This window comes from Vipera ursinii (genome assembly GCF_947247035.1).
Source record: "Vipera ursinii genome assembly, chromosome: 1".
Lineage (NCBI taxonomy): Eukaryota > Metazoa > Chordata > Lepidosauria > Squamata > Viperidae > Vipera > Vipera ursinii.
Genome location: NC_139512.1, coordinates 266,224,753 through 266,250,551, shown reverse-complemented (window position 1 = coordinate 266,250,551; position 25,799 = coordinate 266,224,753). Strand labels below are relative to the sequence as shown.

Sequence of the window (25,799 nt, the reverse complement as noted above, 5' to 3'; positions counted from 1 at the left end):
TTACAAGTAGTCCTCTACTTACAACAGTTCACTTAGTTCATTCAAAGTTACAATGGTGCTGAAAAAAGTGATTTATGACCGTTTTTCAGTTATAACTTTACGATCATGTGCCCAAAATTCAGACATTTGGCAACTGGTTCATACTTATGACAATTGCTGTGTCCCCAGGTCATGTGATCCCCCCTTTTGTGACCTTCTGACTAGCGAAGTCAATGGGAAAGCCAGATTCACTTTACAACTGTGGTACTAATTTAACAAACGCAGTGATTCACTTAACAAATGTGGCAAGAAAAGTCGTAAAATAGGACAAAACTCACTTAACAAATGTCTCGCTTAACAACAGAAATATTGGGCTCAATTGTGGTCGTAAGTTGAAGACTACATGTATTTAACTTTTTATTCTGGAGGCCAGAACATTTAACATGACCTTATATAAGAAAGCATACTGTCGTAGACATAGCATGCAGAGTCCCCTAACGCAGTCACACTTTAGAAGATTATCATTCTACTTACGGAATCTATTAGCTGAAGTGTTTCTGCAAATTCTAAGAGATTCTTAACATTATCCAGGAAGTTACTCTGGTGAACAATCATGCACCTTGCAGGGGATGCACTTTCTTCAGGCAAGCAGCCATGGTCCATTGGTGGAGATGCAGTGCAATGATGCTCCCCCAAAGAGGAAATGGCTGCACCATTACCACTCGTTCTGGTACTGTCTGCAATTGTGGTGCTGTGCCATCCTGGATAATCTGAAGTGTGACTCTGAGTCTAAAAAGAGGGGGAAGGGGGGATGAGAAGGGAAAAGAAAGAGAAAGGCAGAAGGAACTTAGCAATGAAATTGCACAAGGCGTCAGATGGCTGTTGAAGGAAAAGATAAAAGTGGTTGCATCATCTAAGCACTTAATGCCTATGAAACAGTTGTCAAGATGTTTCCTTTCATCAGTGCAGCAAAAGCGGGTTTTAGAAGGGTAGAAGATTTATAGCTCTCATTTTGGCATTACCTCATTTTGGGCAACAAATCTGCATCCTGGGCAAGCAAGTATAATTGTAAGCCACACAATCATGGTGTTATTTCACCAAAGTAGCTGAATTCATTTTTCTGGTGATAAGCAAGGAAATGGCAGATTTTCTCTAATGCAAGCTCACGCTTGTCTACACCTAAAGGATTTAGAAGTTAAATCTTTCAGGTCTGCTCCATATCGTATCTGAAGTTACCTGAACTGGTGTGACTTATTTTTCTGGGTCAAGATTAGAACCAGCATTGACTTTTGGGGGACCTCTTCCTATCCCTGTCTAGCACTACAGCTTACACCAATGCAATGGAAGGCTGTAAAATCAATGCAGTTAAGAAAGCAGAAAAGCAAATTAATAGAAGTCTCTTTACAGTATAACCATGCAAGACAAAATGTAAGATAAAAATTAGAAGTTCTCAAACTAACATGTCATGCACAGTTGTTTTGTCATATTAACTAGAAAGTAAATATTAACAGAATTCAGTTATACACAGAAGTTTCTGCTGGCTACCACTTGGGTTTTTATGCAATACCCGTATTAAGTCATTTCATAAACTGGTTTGTTATTTTTTTTTCTTTTTAAAAGAAATGGAAGGAAAACAAATTTATGTATTAAAGTAATAGCCAGCTCTGGTTTGATGCATGCAGTTACAGAATCTAACTTTCTTTAAAGAAAAACATTACCAAAACACGAAAAAGATCATGACATGACTTGGACTGTGATTCCCAAACCACTTGGAATTACAACTGTAGTCTCCCAAGCCAATTAAACTAGATGCAGCATGTCCACGATGCAATATGTATGCCAGAAGTAGCCCAGGCAAATGATGCTTGTGGCATTCTGAAAAGCAGCAAGTAAAGCAGGGTGTCGACAGAGAAAGGCTTCAATCTTTGCCTGCTTCTTTCCTGTAGTGTTGCTCATATGCCCTGTGAGAAGAGAGCTACTGGGTTTGGGGTGGAGGGAAGAGCTACATATATCTTGTATTAGTACTATTATGGTTGGTTGCACAATAAGCCAGATGTTTACACTGGATTTGGCATTTGTATCCATTTATTGAGTCCTCCCCAAGGACTTAAGATAGGCACGTGTTGTTTGATGGTATTAAAGCAATTGTTGCAGGATGTGGGTGTTCCAAGGAAAGCTACCTTTCAATTGACTGGTGATGATTTTCTCAATGCCTAAGTTGCCTATTACTATTGCTCCTTTAATATTCTTGCCTCCTATTGTCCTCACAGCAACACTGCGAAGCGGGTTCGATTAAGAGAGAATGACTGCCCCAAGTCACTCAGGTGGCTTTCATACTTAAGGAAAGCCTAAAACCCAAGACCTCTGGTTTCTAGGCCAGTATCTTTACCACTACATCAATGTGGCTCGAATATGTGTTAAATATTTAATATCTAAAGGAAGAATCAACACAATGTCCATTTGGATTCCTCTCAAGTTTTCATTTTTATGCCCCTAAGTTCCAATTCATCCTATTTCTACACTGGGTTGACTGCGTGTTTTTTTTTAAACTGCATAAAAATTATAGATGTTTCTGTGTATATTTGTCCACATAGATGCATTTTGTATGCAATTTTGCCTAGCATGTTTTTGTAAACAAGCAATAACCCATTTCTCTAGGTAATATCAACTACTAAAAATATTTCTGAGTTTATTATTCGCTTTTGCACCTTCATTGGAGAACTGCAAAATCCAGGTGGTTTTTCATTTTGCATTATTTTGGAAGTGTCAAATGACACACTGGGTGAAACTGGGGGGGGGCTATTAAATTAAATATTCTATGGAAGTTTCAGAATCACAGGACAAAAGAATAACACATAACTGAAGAAATCCGCCATGTAGGAAAAATGCAAGAAGTAGACACTACATTTCCATTATGCAAAGTATTAAGTTCTTCATATCTCATATTTCATCTCAGCATAAATCAGGTGGGAAGGCTATAATATTTTGTCCCAGTCAATGGAAATATAGAGTCCCAATTAGTATCATAAAAAGAAAGAAAATGAAGGAAGAGGAAAGAGAGGGGGGGAAGCGAAGAGAAGCACTGGGGTAAAGCTGCTATCCCTCCATCCAAGTACATGGTGACATTCTTACTGGTAATGCCTGCTGCCCTTTCAGTTCATTCTCAGTCGACATTAGTAGCAACTCTAATTCCTTTATTCGTTTTTCTTTCTCAGGGTCTTCATCATTATAGTGTCTCTGAAATTAAGAGTTAAGGGGGAAAAAAAAGTAAAGGCCCTGCCAGATGCTGCAGTCACCATGATAAGAATGCCTCATGCCATGTTGTAGATAGGCCTGAGAGACTTCTACCCACTGAACAATGTCCGGACTAAACTTTTATAGAGATTCATGTTGAGACATGAGACTAATGATACCATTCTGCAGTGATTTCTAACTTTGCCCTTCTCATTTCAATACTGCAACCTCTCTAATCTCCTTTTTAGCAATGTAAATATAATACTGGCTCCCTGCTAACTGGGTTGAGCAAATTAGAGGTTAAACTCAACCAAGTATGCCTCCTTTCCTGGAATATATTTCCCCCTTCTGCTTTTGCAGTTTTTCCTCACCAAACCTGAACGTATGCTCAGCCAGTTTCTTCTAAACAGTGTTTCCTTATCTTGTAAACCTGAAGATAGGTGGACTTCAACTCCCAGAATTCCTGGCTGGGGAATTCTGGGAGTTGAAGTTCACACTTTTTCAAGACTGGAATCAAATTTGCTGAAGCTAAAGCTAGCCACAGCATTTTATCTACAAAATTACTTCTTTAGCTTTTGCCATAAAATATGAAAGAGCTTAGTTTTTGCTTGACTGCAAGATAAAAGTATTTGCATCTAATTTGCATATCAGATCTACATCAAATTGACTCTTCAAATTATCTTCAAAATCATCTACCTGTATAGCTGCAGCAGCTGGCTGGGGTACATTAACAATATTTACATGAAGTGCTACTGGATATGGGATTTGAGGAGAGACCTATACCAAACAAATGAACAAAATAAAACACAAATAAAAAATGTAAATTATTTGTCATGCTAAAATGCTTCCCAATTACATAACGTTTCAAGAAACAACAAAAGCCTTCACATTAATCATTCTATTTCCTTGAAATGCAATTGTGTGTTCTCTCGAAGTTAATCATTTCAATAAAAATTTACAAGGAAGTTCTCAAGTTGCCAGGTAATTAGTAATGAAAAGAACCCTAACAAATTGATGGCATCATGACCACTACCATTAGGGCTACTCCTGGAATGACATTTTTTTAATCATATCCAGCAGAAAATTAAAGAATTCTGTTCTTGCCTGTTAGAGTTAATTGCTGGTTTACAATAGATAATGCTTCATAAATTCTGATAGAAAAATATGGATAAATCGTATGGAAGTGAATCTAGAATAACATGTTCTATATCAGGGGTCTTCAAACTTGGCCCTTTTATGACTCATGGATTTCAACTCCCAGAATTCCTCAGCCAGCATGCCTGGCTGAGGAATTCTGAGAGATGAAGTCCATGAGTCACAAAAGGGCCGAGTTTGAAGACCCGTTCTATTATAGCCCAGATAAGAGCAAAAAATAAATAAATAAATTACCTGTTGTTACATAAAAAAGCACAAACATATGACTTACTAAATCCTGAAATGAAGTTTTGCTATCCAGTTATATTTCACCTCACCTCAACATTCCATTTCACCCCAAATGTTGTGAAAGTTAAAATTAAAAACCCAAAGAAAATATGCATACTTGTCTTATAAGTTGACATTTTGCCAGGCCTGCAAATTTTGAATAGTTTTTTCTTTCAAATTATTTCATCCATAATAACCAATTACATTTTTTAAAAAGGTCCTTGCTGGATTTTTGGAGATTTCCTTAGATCTACTTTATACCATAACTAATGGTTATGATATATAACCATGTACAGTATATTTGCATAAGCTAATTATTTGTTCTCTAGCCAGTTTATAAACTAGCAGATGTGTAGATTAGGAAAAAGGTATATATTTAGATCCAAAGGATGGTTAAATTATTTCTTGGTGTTTACGTCAAATGTATTTTTACGTTAAAAAATTAAAACATTTATAGTATCGTCAAGACAGGATAATAGGTGCCTCTCTGCATGTACTCCACTGTGATTTACAGTCAAAAATATTGAGCTATCTGAGCACATTTACTGACAACAGTTGTTTGCAAGAAGAAGCAATTTAGAGAGCAATCCTATAGAAGTTCATGCACGTGAGTTCCATTTAAGCACACTTTATTCTCAGTAAAGTTAATACAGGCCTGCTTTCGTTTATTTAGAAAATCTCCACATTTAATACAATACATCTACACAAAGATCTACAACTAAACTGAGAAATCCTAATTAGCACTTTTCCTGGCCACCCGGTCTAATCTAGGAGTATCCAATGCTGTAATGTTGATCCAACCAAAAGCTACGTAAGCCTTATTGGTAGTTTGGCTCACAGATTCTTCATATCCAAACAAGATACTACTGGCCAAATTGTATCATGGATGCAACTGCACTATTTCAACTGCCGAGAAATCTAACTTGTAATCCAACTGTTTTTCATTAGCTTACATTTTGCGTCTCAGAAATATGGTAATACGAATAGTCACTGGCCGCTGTGGCTTGAGTGTCTGTTGCCAGATGCACAGAAGGTGGAGTGTGGGTAAAACCCATTAAATGATTATTCTTTGAAAAACCTGAAGGCTGGTTGACTTTTGAAGCTTCTTGAAGATAACCTTCTTGTTCAACCTTTCGACGCATTGTAGAATTCCAGTGGTTTTTGATAGCATTATCGGTTCTGCACAAGAACATTGACAAAAGAAATATATATATATATATATATTGCACAAATAGAATTTTCAGGCCTGATTATGTTGACTGGGAGGAAACAATTATTTTATTACTATGAATTTTATTTAACATTTCAGAACTCTAGTAAGAGCTTCAAGTTTCAAGATGGTTATTTCACTTTGCATTTTAGTTAATCCTCCATCTCTTTTTGACTAGCCACAAAGTACAATAATACATAGCTGCATACAATCTTCCTCCACTTTTGAAGCCAACTCACGTTAACCTTCTCCGATCCCAGATACTGCACTCCTAACATAAAGTTCAAATGGGGACGTGGAGCAACTTCCTGATTTTTTTGGTATATCAGGGCTCTTCACTTGTGAAATATAAAGGGAAATCTGCCATTCTAAAAGAAGTCTGGCTGGATGAAACCAATCCACATATTTAATGCAAGAATTATTACCTCCTCTGCCCTCTAGACCAGGGGTAGGCAACCTTGGCTCTTTTATGACTCATGGACTTCAACTCCCAGAATTCCTGAGCCAGCCATCCTAGACTAATGAATTAAACCAACTAAATAGGCAAATGAAAGAAACAGCTTCTTGAATTCAAGTTCTATATAGAGATAGCCCAAATCAATAGAAATCCATCTGAGAAATACAAGAGCAATAAGAATCCGTTAACACTTGTTAGTGTTGCTTGAATTTAAACAGAACCTTGCGAACACATTGGGGGAAAAAAGGTTATGTAAACTTTTGGAAAAATAAGCTTTTCTTCCCCAAGTTCCTCATGGGCTATTAGTGATTAAAGCACGAGTGTCAAACTCGCTGCATCATGTGACGTGTCACAATGTATCGTGACTTTTTTCACATTGCCAGAGCTGGAGTGGGCGCGGCCTCCATATAACACAACTGCAGGCCGGCGGTTTGACACTCCTGAGTTAAAGGGATGGATGGAAGGAATTAATCACTTCCATAATCTTCTAAAGTCAATGGAGCTGTATTATAATAGATGTTATTTGACCTGATCGCAGGCCCCCTGCACCTCAGCCATTTTGGTTCTGTTACCTTTAGACGTTTTAGCAAAACTGGGCAAACCTTGGTATGTGCTTTTAGAAGAGTGTTAAGGTAGTCTACAAACGGCAAGGTGGTAATAGGTCTTATCTATTACTTTTGTTATGGGGGCAGAACAATTGTTGTTAATAGTTGACTACTGTACTTAGGACCTATTTCCATCTTTTCCTCAGAAAAACAGATTGCCTAAGTCAGGCATGTCAAACTGCCAGCCGATGGGCCGGACGCGTCATGCTGAAACCACACCCAACCCATTGGTAGCAATGAGGAAAAAGTCGTGATACATCACGTGACATCACGTGAGGTTGCGAGTTTCACATGCCTGGCCTAAGTGTTTTGTCCACTTTAGTGTAGCTTAATCATACAACGGGCAGTTTCTAGTAGGATTATTTTTTTTTTGCAATCTTTAAAACAATTCAAGATATGCTATTACATTATGAAAAATATGTTCACTACAAGTACTTTGTACATTAATTAGAAAAAAAGGAAGTTGATTATGCTTCCTCTTTTTTGCATCCACAGGAATCTGAATAGTGGGACATGGATCTCTATACAGAGCTCATGGAAATCTCCATAAGCAAGTCTCACTTTTCATCTAATTCTGACTGTCACAGAAGTATTAAGTAGAATGCTTCTTGCTTGCTGGTGATACAGGAGATGATCTATGCCACGGGTGTCAAACTCTCAATGTCATGTGATGTGTCGCAAAGTATTGCGACTTTTTCCCCATTGCCGGCAATGTGGTGGGTGCGGTTATGGCGTGACGCATCTGGCCCACGGGCTGGCAGTTTAACACCCCTGATCTATGCAATTATATGAAGGAATCTATAGATCAGACATAACTGAGAACATGACCTCTAAAAAGAAGCTGTATTAATAAAGACTCAACCCAAAACATACATCTTATCAAGCTTGTTCTTGCAATCACACAAAATGTAGATGGGAAAATTGGCTCAGTTCACAATGTTATATGAGTTATATTTCACAGTCCAATGTGCATAGTTTTTCCCCTTGATACCTGCATTTTCTCTAGAGTTTGTGATACTATTTTGCAGACATTAAGGCAAGTTCAGGCATTTTGGGGGCTGATGGCACAAAGAGGTTTTTTTAAAATCCATTTGAGCTTGAGGTGTGTGATTGGTAGATCACTTAGAAGGAAGCTGTGATTCTGAAGAGAAGATGAAAATTACTTCACAAAAGGGCTAACTTTGTTGTGCTAAACACAACCTTTAAAGTGTATAGTTGTATATTTTAGCCCTCCTGTTGTTAACTTACAATATTATCATCTAATGATACCCCACACCTCATGCATTTCAGACTGAGCCTTGTATGAAAAACATGAACAAAAAATACAATAGGGAAATGTAATATTAAGGGGGGGGAAGTCATTGCTGCAAAAGCATGCATTAGGAAAACTGGATATATTAGAAATATGCACAAAAATCCATCCAAATTTTGTAGATTTTTTTAAAGGCACAGTAGAACTAAATGAACTTTAATTTAAAAAATTATAAATGGAATTAAACCTGAAAGTCTTTGCCTTATTACTTGATGTATCATAATGCAACTGATAGCAACATTTAACTTTTTAAACTGCGGAATATTTTTCTGCTAAAAAAGACAAAGAATCTCCCACTCCATCCAGATTTTTCCCCCCAATTGTTATGTTCTGACCTTACCGTCCAGGTAGCAGCTTTGCAATTTCTGCCCATCTATTTCCAAGCCTCTTGTGTGCCTGATAAATAATTCTATCTTCTTCCTCTGTCCAGGATGTTTTTTTCACTTCTGGATTCAAATGGTTGTGCCAACGCTCCCTGCATTGTTTCCCAATCCTTCCCTTTAAGTGCTTGGCGATGACAGACCAGCGTTTAGGGCCATATTTCTGTACAAGCTCTATTACCTGCAAATCAACAACAACAACAAAGGAACTCTAGTGGTTAAGTGTTATATAAATAGAGCCAATCTGAAATAATTGTAATCAAATAATTGTCTGTGGCCTGATTAGAGAAATCTTAATAAAAAAAAACCACGGTGAATTCCAATTTCAGCTTATAAACAAGCTTTCCTGATTTGCAACAGACTTCAGTGAGTTAGTCTATCTCCCTCCCTCAATCTGCTTTGCATGACTCCAGTGCTCAGAAACAGTCTGCTGAAATGGAGGGATATTCGGTCTGGTGTTTTACTCTGTATTTGAAATTCATAGAGCCACCAAGATAACAATTATAAGCACTCTCTTCTAATGACTCAACCGTACTAAACACAGGAGCTTTAATTTCAGTAACAAGATCATACTATGTATTTGTAAATAAAACAAATTTCTGAAGAGTATAACAGACTGTTTGCTTAATATGATATGCATGCAACAATAGATGTTTTAGAGATGATATCCTCTGCAACGTGAAAAGGAACTGTCTTTAATAAAATAGAACCTATGTTGTTTTGAATATAATATTCACAAATCTGTATCTGCTAAACACTTTTTTAAAAAAAGTTTTAATTAGTAACCTAAATGATGACACCACAATGTGTTTGGCTGTACTTATAGGAAGCTTGCTGACTTCACCAGAATGATAAAAGCAATATCATGCTACAAGCTCTGCCCTTTTCATACCCATAACATAGTGCATATATGAAACAGGCAAGGGCTTGGATTGAGACCCTGCTTCCATCCTTCTTCCCCCTTATAGTTGCTGTTGCATGTACTCAGCTTGGTCTCTAGGCTACAGCAATCTCAACGGAACAATTTAAAATGCTGGTAAATTTTCAAGGACATATGAGAGGTTGTAAAAAAATAAATTCTAGCAAGAAAAAAAAGGCAATGTTCTACATAAATGCATAGTTTTTACTTTTGGAATACAGCTCGTTTGGACACGGAATTAAATATTAAGGAAGTAGTCAAATCCAGATTACTCAAACATACTTGCTGATCTTCTTCTTTAGTCCATGGGCCTTTTATAAGTTCTGGGTTTAGCACCTTTTGCCATCGATGCTGGCACTGTACATCCGTCCGATTCTATGATTGCAGAACAAAATCCAAAGCAAATTATTACAAAATGCTACAGATATTAATATGGCATCCAGAAACACCTAAACTGCCTATGTTTATTGCAGGATTCCATTTGCCTCTTTGTTTTGCTGGTCAGGACACCATCTGTACAAGCTACAAAGAATAAGTACAGTGGTACAGAGAGAAGTAAAACAGACATGCAGCTACTCATTGCTAGAAGTCAGCTATCTAGCTGTTTCAGCTGCCAGGCGCTTTGTTGTAGTTTTTCATAATTAACAGCATTTTAATTTTTGATCGTATTTATTGACCCAATAAAAGCAAACTATTCTTACTAATATATATATATATATATATATATATATATATATATATATATATATATATATATATATATATATATATATATATATATATATATTTATTTCACCTTTAGCATTTTGGAAACCATACTTACTAGAAATTTAATAAGCTGCAGCCACCCAAGATCACAGTCAACTTCTATTCTGAAGTTTTTGTTGTTTCTCTGTGTGAAATCTATGTTGTATTGGCCATCTGTTATACATAAAATCTCCCCCCAAAGGCTCTTTATATTTTCCGCCCTGTATTTCACATGAGAAGTGAAAGAAGTGTGTATAAATTTGAGTTCTGCAAGTCTACCAAACGCCTATTTAGTCTCCATCTGTAATTATGAAACAACCTCTCTCCTTGCACACTAATAAATGTGTGGTTATAAACAGAAAAGAGGCCTACTTACAGGAAGGAAATTGGCAATAACTTTCCAATCTTCTGTGCCATTCTGCTCCACAAGTTTCTTTAGTTTCTCATCCTAAGACAGTGATACAAATTCCATTATTTTGGGGTTTCATTTCAAAACACGGGAAAGACCAGATATGCATTGCTGAATATCCTTGCTTTCCACAAACATGAAAGTTGAGATTTCCAATTTAATTGTTTTAGGCAACAAGGTAGTTTCCCCATTTCTCAACTGGGCAGTTTTCTTCAATGAAAACAATGTGACATTTTACACTTGGAAAGCTGTCAACTGATAAGCTAAGCTGAAATCATCACTGAAAACATGGTGTGCTTGAAGATCAAAACTGCCACAGAAGTCAGGAACATTTATGTAATTAAACTTTTTAAAGGTCACATGCATTTTTCTTTTTAATATGCCTGGGCTTTGTCTTCAGAAAAATATACATGATATAGATTCTGTCCCTATTTCTCTCTCCATCCATTTATATATGCATTGACTGCCCAGGTTGGCCCTTCCTGGCATCATCAGAGGTTCATGGTCAAATATGTGTGTGGATGAAAATAGCCAGGGATGTGTGTATATGCTTGGAGAAGCCATGATTCCTATAATTCCATGGCAATCAACCATGATTACAATTTATTTTTAAAGACAAACTGATGGAAGGAGCCCCAAATGTATACCTCTTCATAATTTCACCTTCCCAGTCTGATGCTGGCAGAGATTGGATTTGTTGAATCATATGAACAATAGGGTTAGCCTATTTGCTACATTCCTAGGTACATACCCCATTTGAGACTTGTATGCATCATATGCTTTTATTATATTCAGTTAAGTCAAAGGTTGGGTTGAAACAAACCGTAACAATGAACAGTTGGGTTCTCATGTAGTACAAATCCTGTAGGTTGTCCTTGATTTACAACCACAACTGGGACCAGCATTTCTATCACTGAAAAAGGTGGTTATAAAATGAATCAGCCTGATCTTAAGATCCCTTTGCCTTGGTTGTTAAGTGAATCACTGCAGCTACTAAGTGAAATATGCAGTCATTAAGCAACTCTGCTTTTCCCAAGTCTTTGCTTGTCAGAAGCTAGCTAACAGTTGCAAATAGCGATCACTTGGCCCACAAAGTCACCAAATGGAGCAACCTGGTTGACTAGACTGCCTCTTAAACAAGAATCAAACACATCACCTCTTTAGTTAAGACCTCTACCATTATCTTAAACATATAGCTGTGTAGATGCATTTGGCATATCCACACATCAAGTTAAATGATGTACATACAACAACCACAGATCTGCCATTGTAGACATCTAATTTCCATGAAGTTTAACATCCAAATCATTAGATGGAGATAGTTGATTGGTTAGGTTCAATTTTACTATGGGAGAAGAATTCAATGAGAGCAATCTTCTGGGCAGCAACTGCAATGCAGCTTTTCATAGTGAAATGTCCAAAGCCAACAAATGAAAATCAAAAATAGAAATGAAGAAATACAAAGACAGTCTCCCATAGTTCAAGTTTCACATATAATCCCAACATCCACTAATTTGATGTACTCTGGACAATTTGGACCATAGTGCCCAAATTTCCAACAAACAAGGTTATCAGCTATGTTATTTGAAAATCAAGAACCTGTAGTTCATCTTATCTAGAGAGTTGGGTTGAAGAAGGCTGCTCTAATCACTTCCTATATTGGCACCATTTGTGTTGGTAGATATTTAATTTACAGCACAAAAGTGAGTTAGTGTAACTGGAAAGTTCACTAAATATGAAGTTAATTATGTTTTGGCAACCATTAATCCATCTGCCATTATACCTGGTTGCAAGAACTGTTATTTGTAATCATACAAGACAGAACAAGAATGGCCTTCACTATAACAGTGCCACCATTATCTTGTGAATCACTCCAGATAAGCACTTCTTTTTATGCTACAGGTGATCCTCAGTTAACCATCATTTGCTCAGTAACCAATGCTGTATTAGTGATACTTATAACAGGCCTCAAAGTTCCAGTCATTGTAGTATCCCACAATCACATGATCTTGATTTACAACCTTCTCCTTTAGCAAAGTTAACGGGCAAGATGGCAGGAAGTCAGAAGTCACTGGCATGTATTCCTCGCTTAATGATCTGCAAGGATCCGCTTAACAATGGTAGCTAGGGACTGCCAGAATTGCCATAGTTAAATAGGGTATTGCATCACATTGAATCTTACAACCAGACTGCTTAGTGATGTAAATTCCAATCCCAATTAACACTGTTAAGTGATGGGGAAATAACCATTGAACTCTAAAGTCTAACCATATGGGTATTTTCACAAATATGTTACTAAAAATGTGCCTGCAAGTGGAAAGCATTGTTCTACCAGTAATATTGTCTTGTGCATATTACTAAAAGTGTGCTGGGTTTAACACACAAAGCATAAAGAAAGAGATTTTTTCAAATACTATGCCGCAACTTAAAGAATCACCATGCAAAGCCAGTGGCGTAGCGTGGGGGGTGCAGGGGGGGCCAGCCGCAACGGGCGCAACTTCTGGGGGGGCGCACTCGACGGCGCCGGGATCCGGCAGGGCGGAGGCACCGGAGCCCCAGCCGGGAAGGGCCTGACGCCCCACAGCGCGCCACACACACACACACACACACAAACACACAAACACACAGCGTGACTCCTCCTTCGGGCCGCTCTGTCTTCGCTCCGGTGCTGGACGGAAGCCTTCTCTCCCTCCTCCCCCCCGCAAAGGAGAAGGCGGCTCCTGAGCGTGCACAGAGCGCGGCCCTCCTGCAAGCCCGGGGCTCCGCTGCGGAGGCTCTCCCAAGGCGCTCCCGGGGTTGCCAAAGGCGGGGGGGCACGGCGGGGCTTGAAAGAGGGTGGATTTCCCGCGGGGGGAGGATCGCTGCAGCGTCTCTCCGGGGGTCCCTGCTCTGGAACGAAAGCTGCGTCGGCAGGTTGCCGATCCAACCGTGCATGCAGACTTTGGGGGCGAGAGGACGTGGTCGGGTGCATGTGCGTGTGTGTGTGTGTTTATGGGCGCGCCCGTGCTGTCTCTGTTCTGCAAAAGGCGCTTTAAAATAAATAAATAAATAAATAAATCCTGTCCTGCTGGAATGCAGAAAAGCAGCCCTCGCCCCCCCCCCTTAAAAGCTTGAACTCTTCTTCTGCCTTCAATCTCAGTTTCTGTTTGGGGCGAGGTGCCAAAGAGAAGGAGGCGGCTTGGCTTGGATAAGCAGCGTCTGGGCAGAAAATAGATCGGGCGCCGCAGCAAGTATGAATTTCTGGGGTTCAGCCTAAGCAGGCAAAGCTGCAGGGTGGGTTGGTTGGCTTTTCCGGCTTTGGAATAACCTTGGAAAGCTGAGGCATTGTAAGTTGGAAGTCATTGTTTGTCGCCTAACATGTTGGGTCAACCCCACGCCACATGCTAAGCCATAAACCGTGGTTGGTATCCAGGGTTTAGGACAAGATGGAGAAAACTAGCCAATTGTGGGATCATAAATCTTGATGAAGCCCATCATCGCTCCATGTGATGTATGCACTCAATCTACAAACGTAGTCCAAGCCTATTCACATCTGTTGTAAGGTCATTCTCTCGTGGGGTTTATCCTGACGTCCACTAAGAGTGGAACAAACATGCCCCATTAACCATTTTCAACGCCATGTCCTCTCTTTGTCTCATCCTAAATCACAGCTGAGGCACCTTAAAGTTGCCTTGTTTCAGTGTTAAACTAGCATTTTCCCTCTTCTCCAGAGACCCTTTTTTGCCTTGAACCTAACTCAGGGGTAGGCAACCTTGGCTCTTTTATGACTCATGGACTTCAACTCCCAGAATTCCTGAGCTAGTGGAAGAGACTTGAGTGCTAAAATCCACAGGTTAGGGGGCGCAAATTACTTGCCTTGCCCTGGGTGCTGACAACCCACGCTACGCCACTGGCAGAAGCGCTTTTCCAGATGCAATTAAAGTTCAACACTTTGACACCATATTCAACTAACTTAACCATATTGTTGGTTTGAACAGCACAACAATCATCCTCAACCTATTCTGTGGCCCTATAAAGAAATATACTAATTTGATGCAATTTTGATGACTACTTCCTTGTGATTATTTGACCCAGTAACCTCCAGCAAGGATTTAGAAAGCACAACATTAAGCCGCAAAGGCTATTTTGGAGAGTTGCCAAATAGTGCAACAAGCACCTAAATTTTTATAAAATCATTGGGAAAATGATCTGTCAATGTTTATATATCATCATTATTAGTGAAACTAAAGCAACCTAAATATGAAAATTAGATGTCTACCTGAAGTCAGCTGAAGTTACTGTGAGCACAAAGTGTTGCAAATTTATTATTTTAATATGGCAACCTGTGCCAAAGAAATAGAGCACACTACACATGTGAATTAAATATGCTAATCATTCAGTTCTTAAAATTTAGCTTTCTAAACAGAAAGCTATATTCTTATTATTTGGTTAGGTGGTAAACACTCATAATGCCATAAGCCCCTTCGCCACGACAAGGCAGTAATCCATGAAGGGGGTTCTAGACATACAATTCAGTTATTTAGAAACTTTATTTGAACATACTCAAAGAATGGTTTAAGCCTAACACCAATTTTAATAAGTGATCAGCCTTATAGTTTTTGTTTAGAAATTGATTCCTTCTTGAAGTCTAAAACATATTTTAAACATTGTCCTTGTTCATATTTCATTTTAAGCCATTGTCTTTTAACCATGATTAGATTAGATTAGAATAGATTAGAATAGATTAGAATAGAATAGAATAGAATAGAATAGAATAGAATAGAATAGAATAGAATCTGGAAGGGACCTTGGAGGTCTTCTAGTCCAGCCCCCTGCTCAAGCAGGAGAACCTATACTATTTCAGACAAGTGACTGTCTAGTCTTTTCTTAAAAACCTCCAGTGACGGAGCACCCACGATTTCTGAATGCAAGCTATTCCACTGGTTAATTGTCCTCATAGGTTGTTTCTCTCTTTGGTCAGTTTCCAGCCATTGTTTCTTGTCCTACCCTCTGGTGCTTTGGAGAATAGTTTGATACCCTTTTCTTTGTGGCAGCCCCTCAAATACTGCAATAATGCTATCATGTCATCCTTGTTTCTTCTTTTCTTTAGACTAGCTAGCCAAACCCAAGTCCTTATGTTGAACATGAACATTTATAGAGCCATGGTGGTGCAGCGGTTAGGATGAAGTATTGCAGGCTAACTCTGCTCATGGGCCTAGGTTGGACAACTCACTGTGACCAACTCACCACAGCCAACTCGAACAAGGTCAACTCACCACAGCCAACTTGCCGCAGGACAATTTATTCTTGGACAAGTTATACTAATATCAAAGAAATCGTAGAATAGAATCATTAAACAAATGATGTAAAAGGAAGGACAAAAATGAAATGTGAATGACAAAAATTAAATAAATAAATAAAATTATTTTAAATAATTAAACTGAATCGTTAAAATTGTCCTGCAGCAAGTTCTCCTGTGGCAAGTTGGTTGTGGTGAGTTGTCCCGTGGCGAGTTGGCTGTGACAAGTAAGCTACGGCAAGTTGTACCATTCCACTGCTCACTGCCAGGAGTTCGATCCTGACGGGCTCAAGGTTGACAGCCTTCCATCCTTCCAAGGTCGGTAAAATGAGGACCAAGATTGTTGGGGGCAATATGCTGACTCTATAAACCATTTAGAGGGCTGTGATGCACTGTGAAGCGGTACATAAGTCTAAGCACTATTGCTTAGTGCTACTGCTATGGAGTTAGCCACAACTGGCTGAATTTGCTTCCTGATAACAATTGGGAAGCTAAAAACAGGGAACATTCTAGGTAAGTATAATGTGCGAACCTAGTCATTACCCATCCTGTACTCATGCTGTAGAAGCTAAGTTCTCTCTGTAACTGATTATCTGTCCACAAGGGGAATAAAGGATATGCATTGTTAATTGTGACTGAAAGAAGTTTCAGTCTTTGTTTCTTGTATGAAAATTATTAGAAATGAGAAGAGTTGGTTTATGTGTTATTGCCTCAGGGCCTGACTCTATGAAATGGTGGAAACCAAAGCATGACATATAAATCCCAGCAACACATAATACTGATGTTTCTAATGGCTTCTATAGATGTTCTATCGAATGCATAATGCTAATTTCTACACACCTTATTGCAGTTGACCAACTGCTATGAAATCAGTCATTATCTATAGCAGACATGTCAAACTCACATCACGTGACATCACGCAACATATCGGGACTGTTTTGCCATTGCCGGCAATGGGGTGGGTGCTGCTTCTGCATGACACGTCTGGCCCATGGCCGGCTGTTTGACACCCCTGATCTATAGCAACAGGTTGAACCCTGTATTTAAAATAGCTGAAGCAGTGACCCACCCTAGAACCACCCCCATTTTTCATACGAACCAACATACGAAGACATGATTACTGCTGTGCTGATTTCCATGGGAAGTGTGGTGGAAACAAGGTTTTCTGCTGCCGGACCAGCTGTTCTCAGGCTTCCAAGTGAATATAATAATGATTTAGTTAGTGCTTCTTTATTGCCTTTCTTCTAAGTCCACTGTCTTTTTATCTGTTCCTATTTTCACCTCAGTATCACAATTGGCGCCATTAACATTCAATATTTCTTTCTCAAAAGAGTGTTGCTTGTTTCTAAACTACTTACACGGGGTTTGTTTTGTAAAGCAGACTCTGTCTTTTTAGGCATAGGCCAGGGGTAGGCAACCTTGGCTCTTTTATGACTCATGGACTCCAACTCCCAGAATTCCTGAGCCAGCTGGCTCAGGAATTCTGGGAGTTGGAGTCCATGAGTCATAAAAGAGCCAAGGTTGCCTATCCCTGGCATAGGCCAAATCATGGCAACTTAAAGAGAGAAAAAAAAATTAAGTGTTCAGCTTCATATTTATTAACCCAAAGTTTATATTCATCCACTTGTTGAGAAGCCAGCCACAAATAGCACTAAAATTCTTGTCTTCTACAGACTCTTAGCGTGAGCCAGTTTACCTCTTCTCGGGTCCATCGTGTTTTCCCTAAATGACGTTTTCCACCCTTGGGTAGCAGACCGTCATAGTCATGATCGTATAACTCGACATCTTCATCCTCATCATCACTGCTATATATGCTGAAGAAAGAAAATAACAGAAAGCAAAATTAAGACAGAACATCAAAGGGGAGAGTTTAATTTCAGTATCACAGTTTCTACAAAAAGTTAGCAAAAGTCAACAACTTTTGCAAAGGTTATAGAGGTAATTGTCTGGAAAGTTGCAAGACAAGATTTTGTTCTACATTCTGTTCTAGTATTCTGAACTGGTTCTGCTGTTTCTGGTATCCACAGATACAAGCAAAAGGTTGGCAACCTTCTGCTTACTATGCATGTTTAGACCTGCTCATGCTGTTAGATCAGTGGTAAATTACACATTTGGCAGGTGTTCAACCAATGATGGTTTCAAATTAAAATACAATGTTTAGGACAATAAAGGAACAGAGGCTGTGTCCTTTGCCCAAGTACATATTTGGAATCCTTATGCCAAATCATTCAAAGAACACCTCATAAATTCACAAATCCACATTTAATTTTCAGATAAAAATCAAGTCCTATATTTTTAGAAGACTAGTATTTTGTATTATCCTACTGTCATATTATTTAATTAAATGCACAATGACTCTAGTACAATGATGCTTGTAGAATCAGTTCATAGCACCCTGAGCGATTCCCAAACTATGTGCTTTGGTATCTTGGCATACCACAGTAAATCCACTAACAATTCCATGTATTAACTAGTAAAATATTCCACTGTGCCTCTGTGAATTTACTCTTGACACCCTGGGGCACAGTTTGGGAATCACAGTTCTACTGAGTTCAAATTAGGACTACCATGTCTGGCCTGCGAAACTAGAGCACTAGATTGCAGCAGAGTGAGAGCTTTTTGCATTCCCCCCCCCCCAAATTAATTTATCTTCAGGATTTCTGCAGATTCTGAGGATCCCACATGTTAAATTTAATTTACCTCTTTTTCCTCCTTTTTTGTACATTTTTTTTTCTTTTTATGTTGCGGTTAGGGTTGAATGTATGTTTTTCCTTTGTTACAGTTTGTTTTTACCATTCTGCATTTTATTCTCTATGATAAAATAATAAACTTATAAAAAAAGATTTCTGCAGACCAAATATGATGATCCTAGTTCAACTACAGTTAGCCCTTCAAAGTAGTCCATGCAAGAATTATGAATTATGTATATTAGCGCTACCTTTATTGTAGGGCAGTGATGGCGAACTTTTTAGAGACCGAGTGCCCAAACTGCAACCCAAAACCCACTTATCGCTGGGTGCTGGGTGGGCGTAGCCCACTGGGTGGACGTGGCTGATGTAGTCATGGCAGATTGAGTGGGTGTGGCCAAGGTGGGCGTGGTCACCTCCATGTTGCTCGTGGGGAGGGACGCCTGTGGGGGGTGGGCAGGGATGGAGGAGATCCAGAGGGTCTCTGGCAGGTGGGGCGGTAGGCAGGAGGTCATCCTGCAGGGTGAGGTGAGGCAGGGCCAGGGTACTATTGCCAGGGGCAAGGCAAAGGCCAGGGGGGCTGCTGCCTCACACCATCGGCCCCCGCACATTGAGGCCAGTGAGCGCATTGGGGCCGACGGTGTCTGTCAGCAGCCACAGCCTGCCGGCTCCTCGACCGGTGCACTCTGGGGCTCCGCAGCCCGCCACCAGCAATTCAAAGAAGCCTCCTCTGAGCTGGATGGCTGGCTGACAGCTGAGGAGGCAATGCAGTGGGTCGTGCTCAGGAAAAAGAGAGCATGCAAGGCCAGGAGGGACGGGACGGGATGGGGGTATGGAAACCAGCCATGCCAGGATGCATCCGGCCATGTGGGACTTCGGCGAATTAGCGGGCGGCTGCTTGAAGAGGAACGGTTGCCATCTCCGGGGCATGACGAGCGTGCCCACAGAGAGGGCTCTGAGTGCCACCTCTGGCATGCCTGCCATAGGTTCGCCACCACTGTTGTAGGGATACATTGAAGAATCTTGGAAGTCTGAAATATTTCCCCTCCACCCTTTTTACCCTGCAGAAAACTAGGAGGGTCTCTTCTGAAAAGCTTCCCATGTCCTTCTATGGACACTACTGTAATTTTACTGGCTGTTTGTCTAGCCCAGGGGTAGGCAACTTTGGCTCCTTTATGACTCGTGGACTTCAACTCCCAGAATTCCTGAGCCAGCTGGAATTCTGGGAGTCCACGAGTCATAAAGGAGCCAAGGTTGCCTACCCCTGGTCTAGCCTGCCGCTCTTTCTCCTGTCTCCCAAAGTCATTCCCACCTACATGTCCTAAATAAAATTTATATGCACTTGAAGGAGGAGCAGACGTATTTTACAAGGATATATCCTACTAAATTCTTGGAGTATGACTTTGAAGAGGGTCAGTTTGCACATATGCATGGCAATGTAGCCCCAAAGTGTGCAAGGTCAAAGATCAATGCAAAATAAATTCCACCAGTTTGGTTTTGTTTTTACTCTTCAGTGACAAGACGTTCACAATTCATTCCCAAGTACAGGTATCTCTAAGACGAATACAATCTGAAGTTTTCGTACTGTTGCTACCTCAATCCCATCTAATGCACCTCAGCTGCTGATTGCCCCAGCTTTTCTTCAAAGTTAATATGAGAGCAGAAATTACTAAAAACATCCAGTTTAATTCATGCAGTTTGGTAAAATTCAAAATATTTTGCAATGAAGGTTGCCTTACTTCAAATTCTATTGAGCAACCCTTTATTTTCAACTGGGAAATGTAAACATAGGTTTTGAAAGTTTAGCTTAAAGATTCTATCTAAAGTATAGAAGAAAATATGGATGATTTAGGAGTGCCTATGGCAATACAGTAATAGAATGCACTTAAAATACCATTTTTCAAATGCATTTTGATAAATGAAATTGAAGTAACCTGGTCCAGTATCAGAATTTCTAAATAAATATTTATAGATATTTTTGTAAGTAAATAATTATACATATTTTTGCAAATAAATACCATGTTCCCCTGAAAGTAAACTTGCCCCCAAAAGTAAGCCCTAGCTGATTTTCGGTGGGTGGGCCTAATATAATATAATTAGGCCTAATATAAGCCCTAATATAAGCCCTCCCAGCAAAACTGTGCCCTATTTAAGGGCTTGCCTCTGTGACAAGGTGAAGCCGATCGGGGAAGAGGGATCTGACCCACAGTACAGGTTCCTTACCGCCACCCGGCTTGTTCCATGGCAGTGGCATTGGGCAGGAGGCGGCAAACAGGCTGTTTTAGCATGACACAGCCATTTGCTGCCTTGCGCCCAACGCCATTGCCAGGCCTCCCATACGTTAATACTAACCCCCACTGTCCCCAGAAAAACTAGGGTAGGAAAAAACACTGTTTTTCCCGTTTGTTTCCGAACTGCTGCATTGCATTTCTCTGTTCGCTTCTCACCATCACTGCGTGTTTGTGGGACAAAAAAAAAATGTTCAATCAGACTTTTTAATGATTGAAGTGTGTTTTTTTTTTACTGGTAGTCCCACAAACAGGCGGTGAAGGCTGAGAAGCGAAGGGAGAAATGCAATGCAGCTGAAAGGCAAGTTAGTAAAAAAAATGCTTGGGGGAGGCAAGGGCATCTGGGTGGGAGCGGGCGTGGCAACCTTACCCTGCGTGGCTTCGGCATGTGTCTGGGAGGTGGAGGGAAGCAATTGGTCCACCACCACGCTCTCGCCGCTGGCTGCGTTGCTTCTCCACCCCATGCACAGGCCCCGCCCCACCCCCGCGGCCTACTGGTACAGGTACCAACAAAAAGTAAGCCCTTCCCCCAAAGTAAAACCTAGAGCTTACTTCAGAGCCCAAAAGAAAGTAAGGCCGGGTCTTACTTTTGGGGAAACACGTATGTATGTGTATATATATATATATTGTGCCATCTATTCTCATTATTCTAGAAATTCACAAGAGACAAGTAAAACTCAAAACCAAACTATATTGGACTCTTGCTTCCCAGGAAGCAGACCCTACTATCAAGTGACATGTTTTATGAACATGCAAAATGAATTTGAGGTTTATTGTATGTGCAAAGTGTGTGTGTGTGTGTGTGTGTGTGTGTTCTACACAAGGGCTTGAGGAGCTCTGTGTCACTAATGATGGTAATGAGAACAGAACAGTTGAATATTTTTTTCCACTCTCAGATGTTGGTATAGATTTTAATAGTATGTTTTCAGCTTTCCCTACTAGTGAGTTGCACTTATTTTAACAGGCATCAAGGCAACGAAAATTGCGACAAGGTGAAAAAACCCAACAGCTTCCATTTTCACATAAATTTTACAGGCTCTTTAGCCCAGTTCCATAACTGTTCTTTTGTTTTCCAGATAAGGCACTGTAAACTCGGCTGCTGTCACATTTTGCAACTTAAAAAGCCAACCAACAAAGCAGTCCAACTTTCTTTCCATCCTTCTGTCCCTTCATTTGTCCACTTTTTTTTGATCTCAGATCTGCAGTCTGAGATGACGTGTCAGGCTGCAGAAACGGAAAGGGTTAAGACCGTTCCTCCAGCTAATTTGTGCATAAATACTCCACACACTCACGAATTCTCGCTCTTGCCAAGGAACTTCAATTGTGCAACCTCTCTCTCTCTCTCTCTCTCTCTCTCTCTCTGTGTGTGTGTGTGTGTGTGTGTGTGTGTGAGAGAGAGAGAGAGAGAGAGAGAGAGAGGGAGGGAGGGTGGAGATGGGGCGGGGAGGAAGTGATTTGTTGCAGCCGCTTACTACTACAGCTACTACTACTACTACTACCGCTGTCACTGTGATTGAAGAAAAAGCGAAGCAATTCGCCCGTCAGCCGAAGGGCAGTCAGTCGCTCGCGATCCTTCTCGCCAGCCTTCTAAGTCCGACAGGTGCTGGAAAGAAGCCAGCCCCGGGGGGTTTTATTTTCGGTGTCCCCGCCTGTACTGCCCGTTGCCAACGGGGGAACGACGGCCCTTCCCCAATCCCCCTGGAACACAGGAGGCGGTGTCTCCGTCGCCGCACGCCCCCGCCCTCCCCCCCCCGGCCTTCTATTCCAGTGTTTCCCAACCTTAGGAACTTGAAGATGCGTGGACTTCAACTCCCAGAATTCCCCAGCCAGCTATGCTGGCTGGGGAATTCTGGGAGTTGAAGTCCACGCATCTTCAAGTTCCTAAGGTTGGGAAACGCTGTTCTATTCAACCTTACTCGCTTGCAAAGAGGAACATTATTACACATCACTTTAAAAATAAAAGGCCCCGAAAGTCCCGCGCTGCGTTGAGAAGACGGCGCCTTTGGCACGGCCGAGCACTTTCTCCCAAGTGCAAGCGCCAAAAAGCTCGGTAGCTCCCGCTTCTTCCCCGCACAGCGCTGCGGATCTTAACTCGGAGGAAAGGCGAGCGGGCCACCGCTTCAAAATAAAATCGGCAGCGCGCAGAATGACTATTTCCCCCCCCTCCCTCCCTCCCCAATCGCTTCTAACCAGCCGTATTAGCGATTTTGTGTGCACGCAAGCAAACGGCCCGCAGGTTCCTTAGGCGGTTTTTTTTTTTTTTGCAAGGCTGCCTGCTCTGCCCTCGCTTGATTTTCCCTTTCTCTTCCTAAGAAGTAAGTTTTCAGCGGAACTTTCCCGAGTTCCAAAGGTTAGCCCTTCGCTTTCCGTGCCAAGGAAAGCTGAGCGGAAAAGAGGGCGCGTTAAAAACGAAGAGAGAGAGAGAGAGAGAGAGAGAGAGAGAGAGAGAGAGAGAGAGAGAGAGAGAGAGAGAGAGAGAGAGAGGAGAAGCCCAGTTGCTGAAGGGCGAAAGAGAAAGGCTTGCAATCTTTTGACTCCACGTGGACGCTGTCCCGAGCTAATTAAGCAAACAATCCCGCATTGAGCCAGCGTTTCTGCAGACCACGAGGCGCAGCTTTTCGCTCCCCGGCTGCTGCATGCCACCGCGGTGCAAAGAGAAAAAGGAGTAAAGCGGTGGGTAGCCTCAGTCACCTCCACCGTGCAACGTTTCCCCACAACCACAAGCCGTCCTCGCCCCGGACGATCAGCCGTCACCACATACGAACACCTAGCAAGATTTTTTTTTTTTTTTGGTAAAGTTCCCCGAGTAGAAACTGTCAAACCCCAGGCACGCAAAAGCAAGGTCAAAACTCCACCGTTACCAAATAAGTGACAGTTGACAACCACCAGTCCTTTCCCCATCTGCAAGCTTCTCCTGCGGTGCCAAACTGTCCCATGCCGCGCTGCAGGGAATGCTCCAGCTCCCGCAGAGGTACAGCAGCGCGTGCAATGCGAACGCAAACTTTCATTATCCAGCATTTAATTTAAAAAAAAAAGCAACAAAGAGACCCAAATTCCAAGGCAATGGGTTTGCGGTTCGGAAAGAAATAGACAACTGCAAAAAAGGGGATTTAGTCTTCCTTCCACCCTTGCTTGTCACTTTCCCAGTCGCAAAGAATGAATGAAAGGACGAATGAATGAAAACGGAATCGGGTTACCTGCAGGTCCGACATTTTGCTCTTTTTTTTCGGAAGGACTGTACTCTCTCTCTCGCCTCTTGCAACCCCAAACGATCACAAACCAAGACCGCGACTGTCAGAAGCAACGGATGCCCCCTTGCAAGACTGGGACGGCTCTCGAGTCCTTATTAAATTATTTCGGCTCGCTTACAACTTGCAATTCGGTCGGATGCTCACCCACCCTTTCTGGAAATTTTGCACGGATCCAAGTGTTATTATCTATTCCTAATCGGTAATGAGCGGCGGAGGTGGGGAAAAAAAATCTAAACAGCCCAGGAGAAAGTGAGTTGCTAAGCACCAACTGCTTCAATGCAGCATTTTATTTAAATACAGCGATTTAACGCACGTCCTGACAGGTGAACTGGCAGGGAACGCTTCCTCTGAACCCTGTGCAACAGTTCCCAATCTCTCTCCAACCCTTTTAACTTTTTCCCCCAAAGAATCTTGCCGCTATAAAACAAAATAAGACGCACACGCGCGCACACATACCAACGTATCTAGAGACCGAAAGAGCCAGCAACAGAGCGCGCGAGAAACAACGACCAAAAATATAAAAAGAAATGCCTCGGTGTTGCAAAGAAATTTGCTTTGCACTTTCCAGTCTTTGGCTTTTTTTTTTTACCTGTGCCTAGGTCTCCTGGCCATCCTTGCATTAGTCACTGGGGGGAAAAGGCGAGAGGTGAGTGGGCGGGCGGGGGAGGAGAGGGCTTAATGCAGCTGGAAGAAGTGCTTGGCTTGTGTCTCCTCTTAAAAAGGGTTCTTATGCTGTTAAGTTCTCAGGAGCCGGAGAGGGGAGGAGGAAACAGGTTGAGATGAAAGCGTAAACTCTGTAAACAGATGCCATCTAACAAAGGCTTTTTGGACACTCCCCCTCCCGCCAAATCTGGCGCCCCTGCAGTGCGCAGGCGCTCCTCGAGCCGCTTGGCTCCGAGGTCTTGCTGGCTCTCGGGAAGTTCTCTCAGCCCATTCGGCTCTCGAAGCGCGCGAGGCTGAGGTGGTGGCGGCAAAGGCTCGGAGCCGAGCTTCAGGAGACACCTTCGAGCAGGCGGGGAAAGGCGCCTTTCGCTGCGCCCTGCCCGCTCTGCGGAGGTGCACTTCGCGCCCTCCCCGTTGGGCCACACGAACGCGGGGCTGGTTCCTGAGGCGCAAAAGCAGCGGACTTTGGGACGGCTGCGACGCCAGTGCACACGCTCCGTCAAAACGATACCCCGGGGTTGCCTTCACCCCCCTGGGACGCTTTAGTTCGGCGCTTGGTTCAAACGGCCTCTGGTGCTTATGCCCGTTTGCTTGCCAAGGAGGAAACCACCCTTATTTCTTCCCGGTTCTGGAAGAATTGAGGAGAGGTTTTGTTGTTGTTGTTGTTTTTTTGTCGAAATCTGCCACCACCTTTGCCACCTAGAATTTTCCCCGCTTTGATTGGGTCCGTGACAGGCAGGGATTCAACAGGAGAAGTACAGATACCTCTGCCCACGACTTCGCCCTACTGAATGACTCTTTGCTCGCGAAGCGCTTAGTTAAAGCCACAGGCAAAAATTAGACTGATTTTCAGGCTTGTAAGTCTGTGGGACATTCCAGTATTTAGAGCCTAGGACAGGGGTGGTAGGCAACCTTGGCTCTTTTATGAGTCATGGACTTCAACTCCCAGAATTCCTGA

At 41.6% G+C, this 25,799-nt stretch overlaps 1 protein-coding gene across 2 annotated transcripts in view; it reads right to left on the bottom strand.

The window, feature by feature from the left end:
* Positions 1–24,790, bottom strand: part of MYB (MYB proto-oncogene, transcription factor) — a gene marked incomplete at its 5' end in the record, with an annotated part of 49,216 nt that extends 24,426 nt beyond the window's left edge. For both annotated transcript variants that reach the window (XM_083348569.1, XM_083348570.1), the window contains 9 exons: positions 514–768; positions 3,112–3,216; positions 3,910–3,990; positions 5,589–5,814; positions 8,560–8,780; positions 9,801–9,893; positions 10,642–10,713; positions 17,649–17,766; positions 24,768–24,790. In XM_083348569.1, the coding sequence (XP_083204695.1) occupies positions 514–768; positions 3,112–3,216; positions 3,910–3,990; positions 5,589–5,814; positions 8,560–8,780; positions 9,801–9,893; positions 10,642–10,713; positions 17,649–17,766; positions 24,768–24,790 (1,194 nt within the window). The remainder of the gene's footprint in view (positions 1–513; positions 769–3,111; positions 3,217–3,909; positions 3,991–5,588; positions 5,815–8,559; positions 8,781–9,800; positions 9,894–10,641; positions 10,714–17,648; positions 17,767–24,767) is intronic.
* Positions 24,791–25,799: the final 1,009 nt, after the last annotated feature.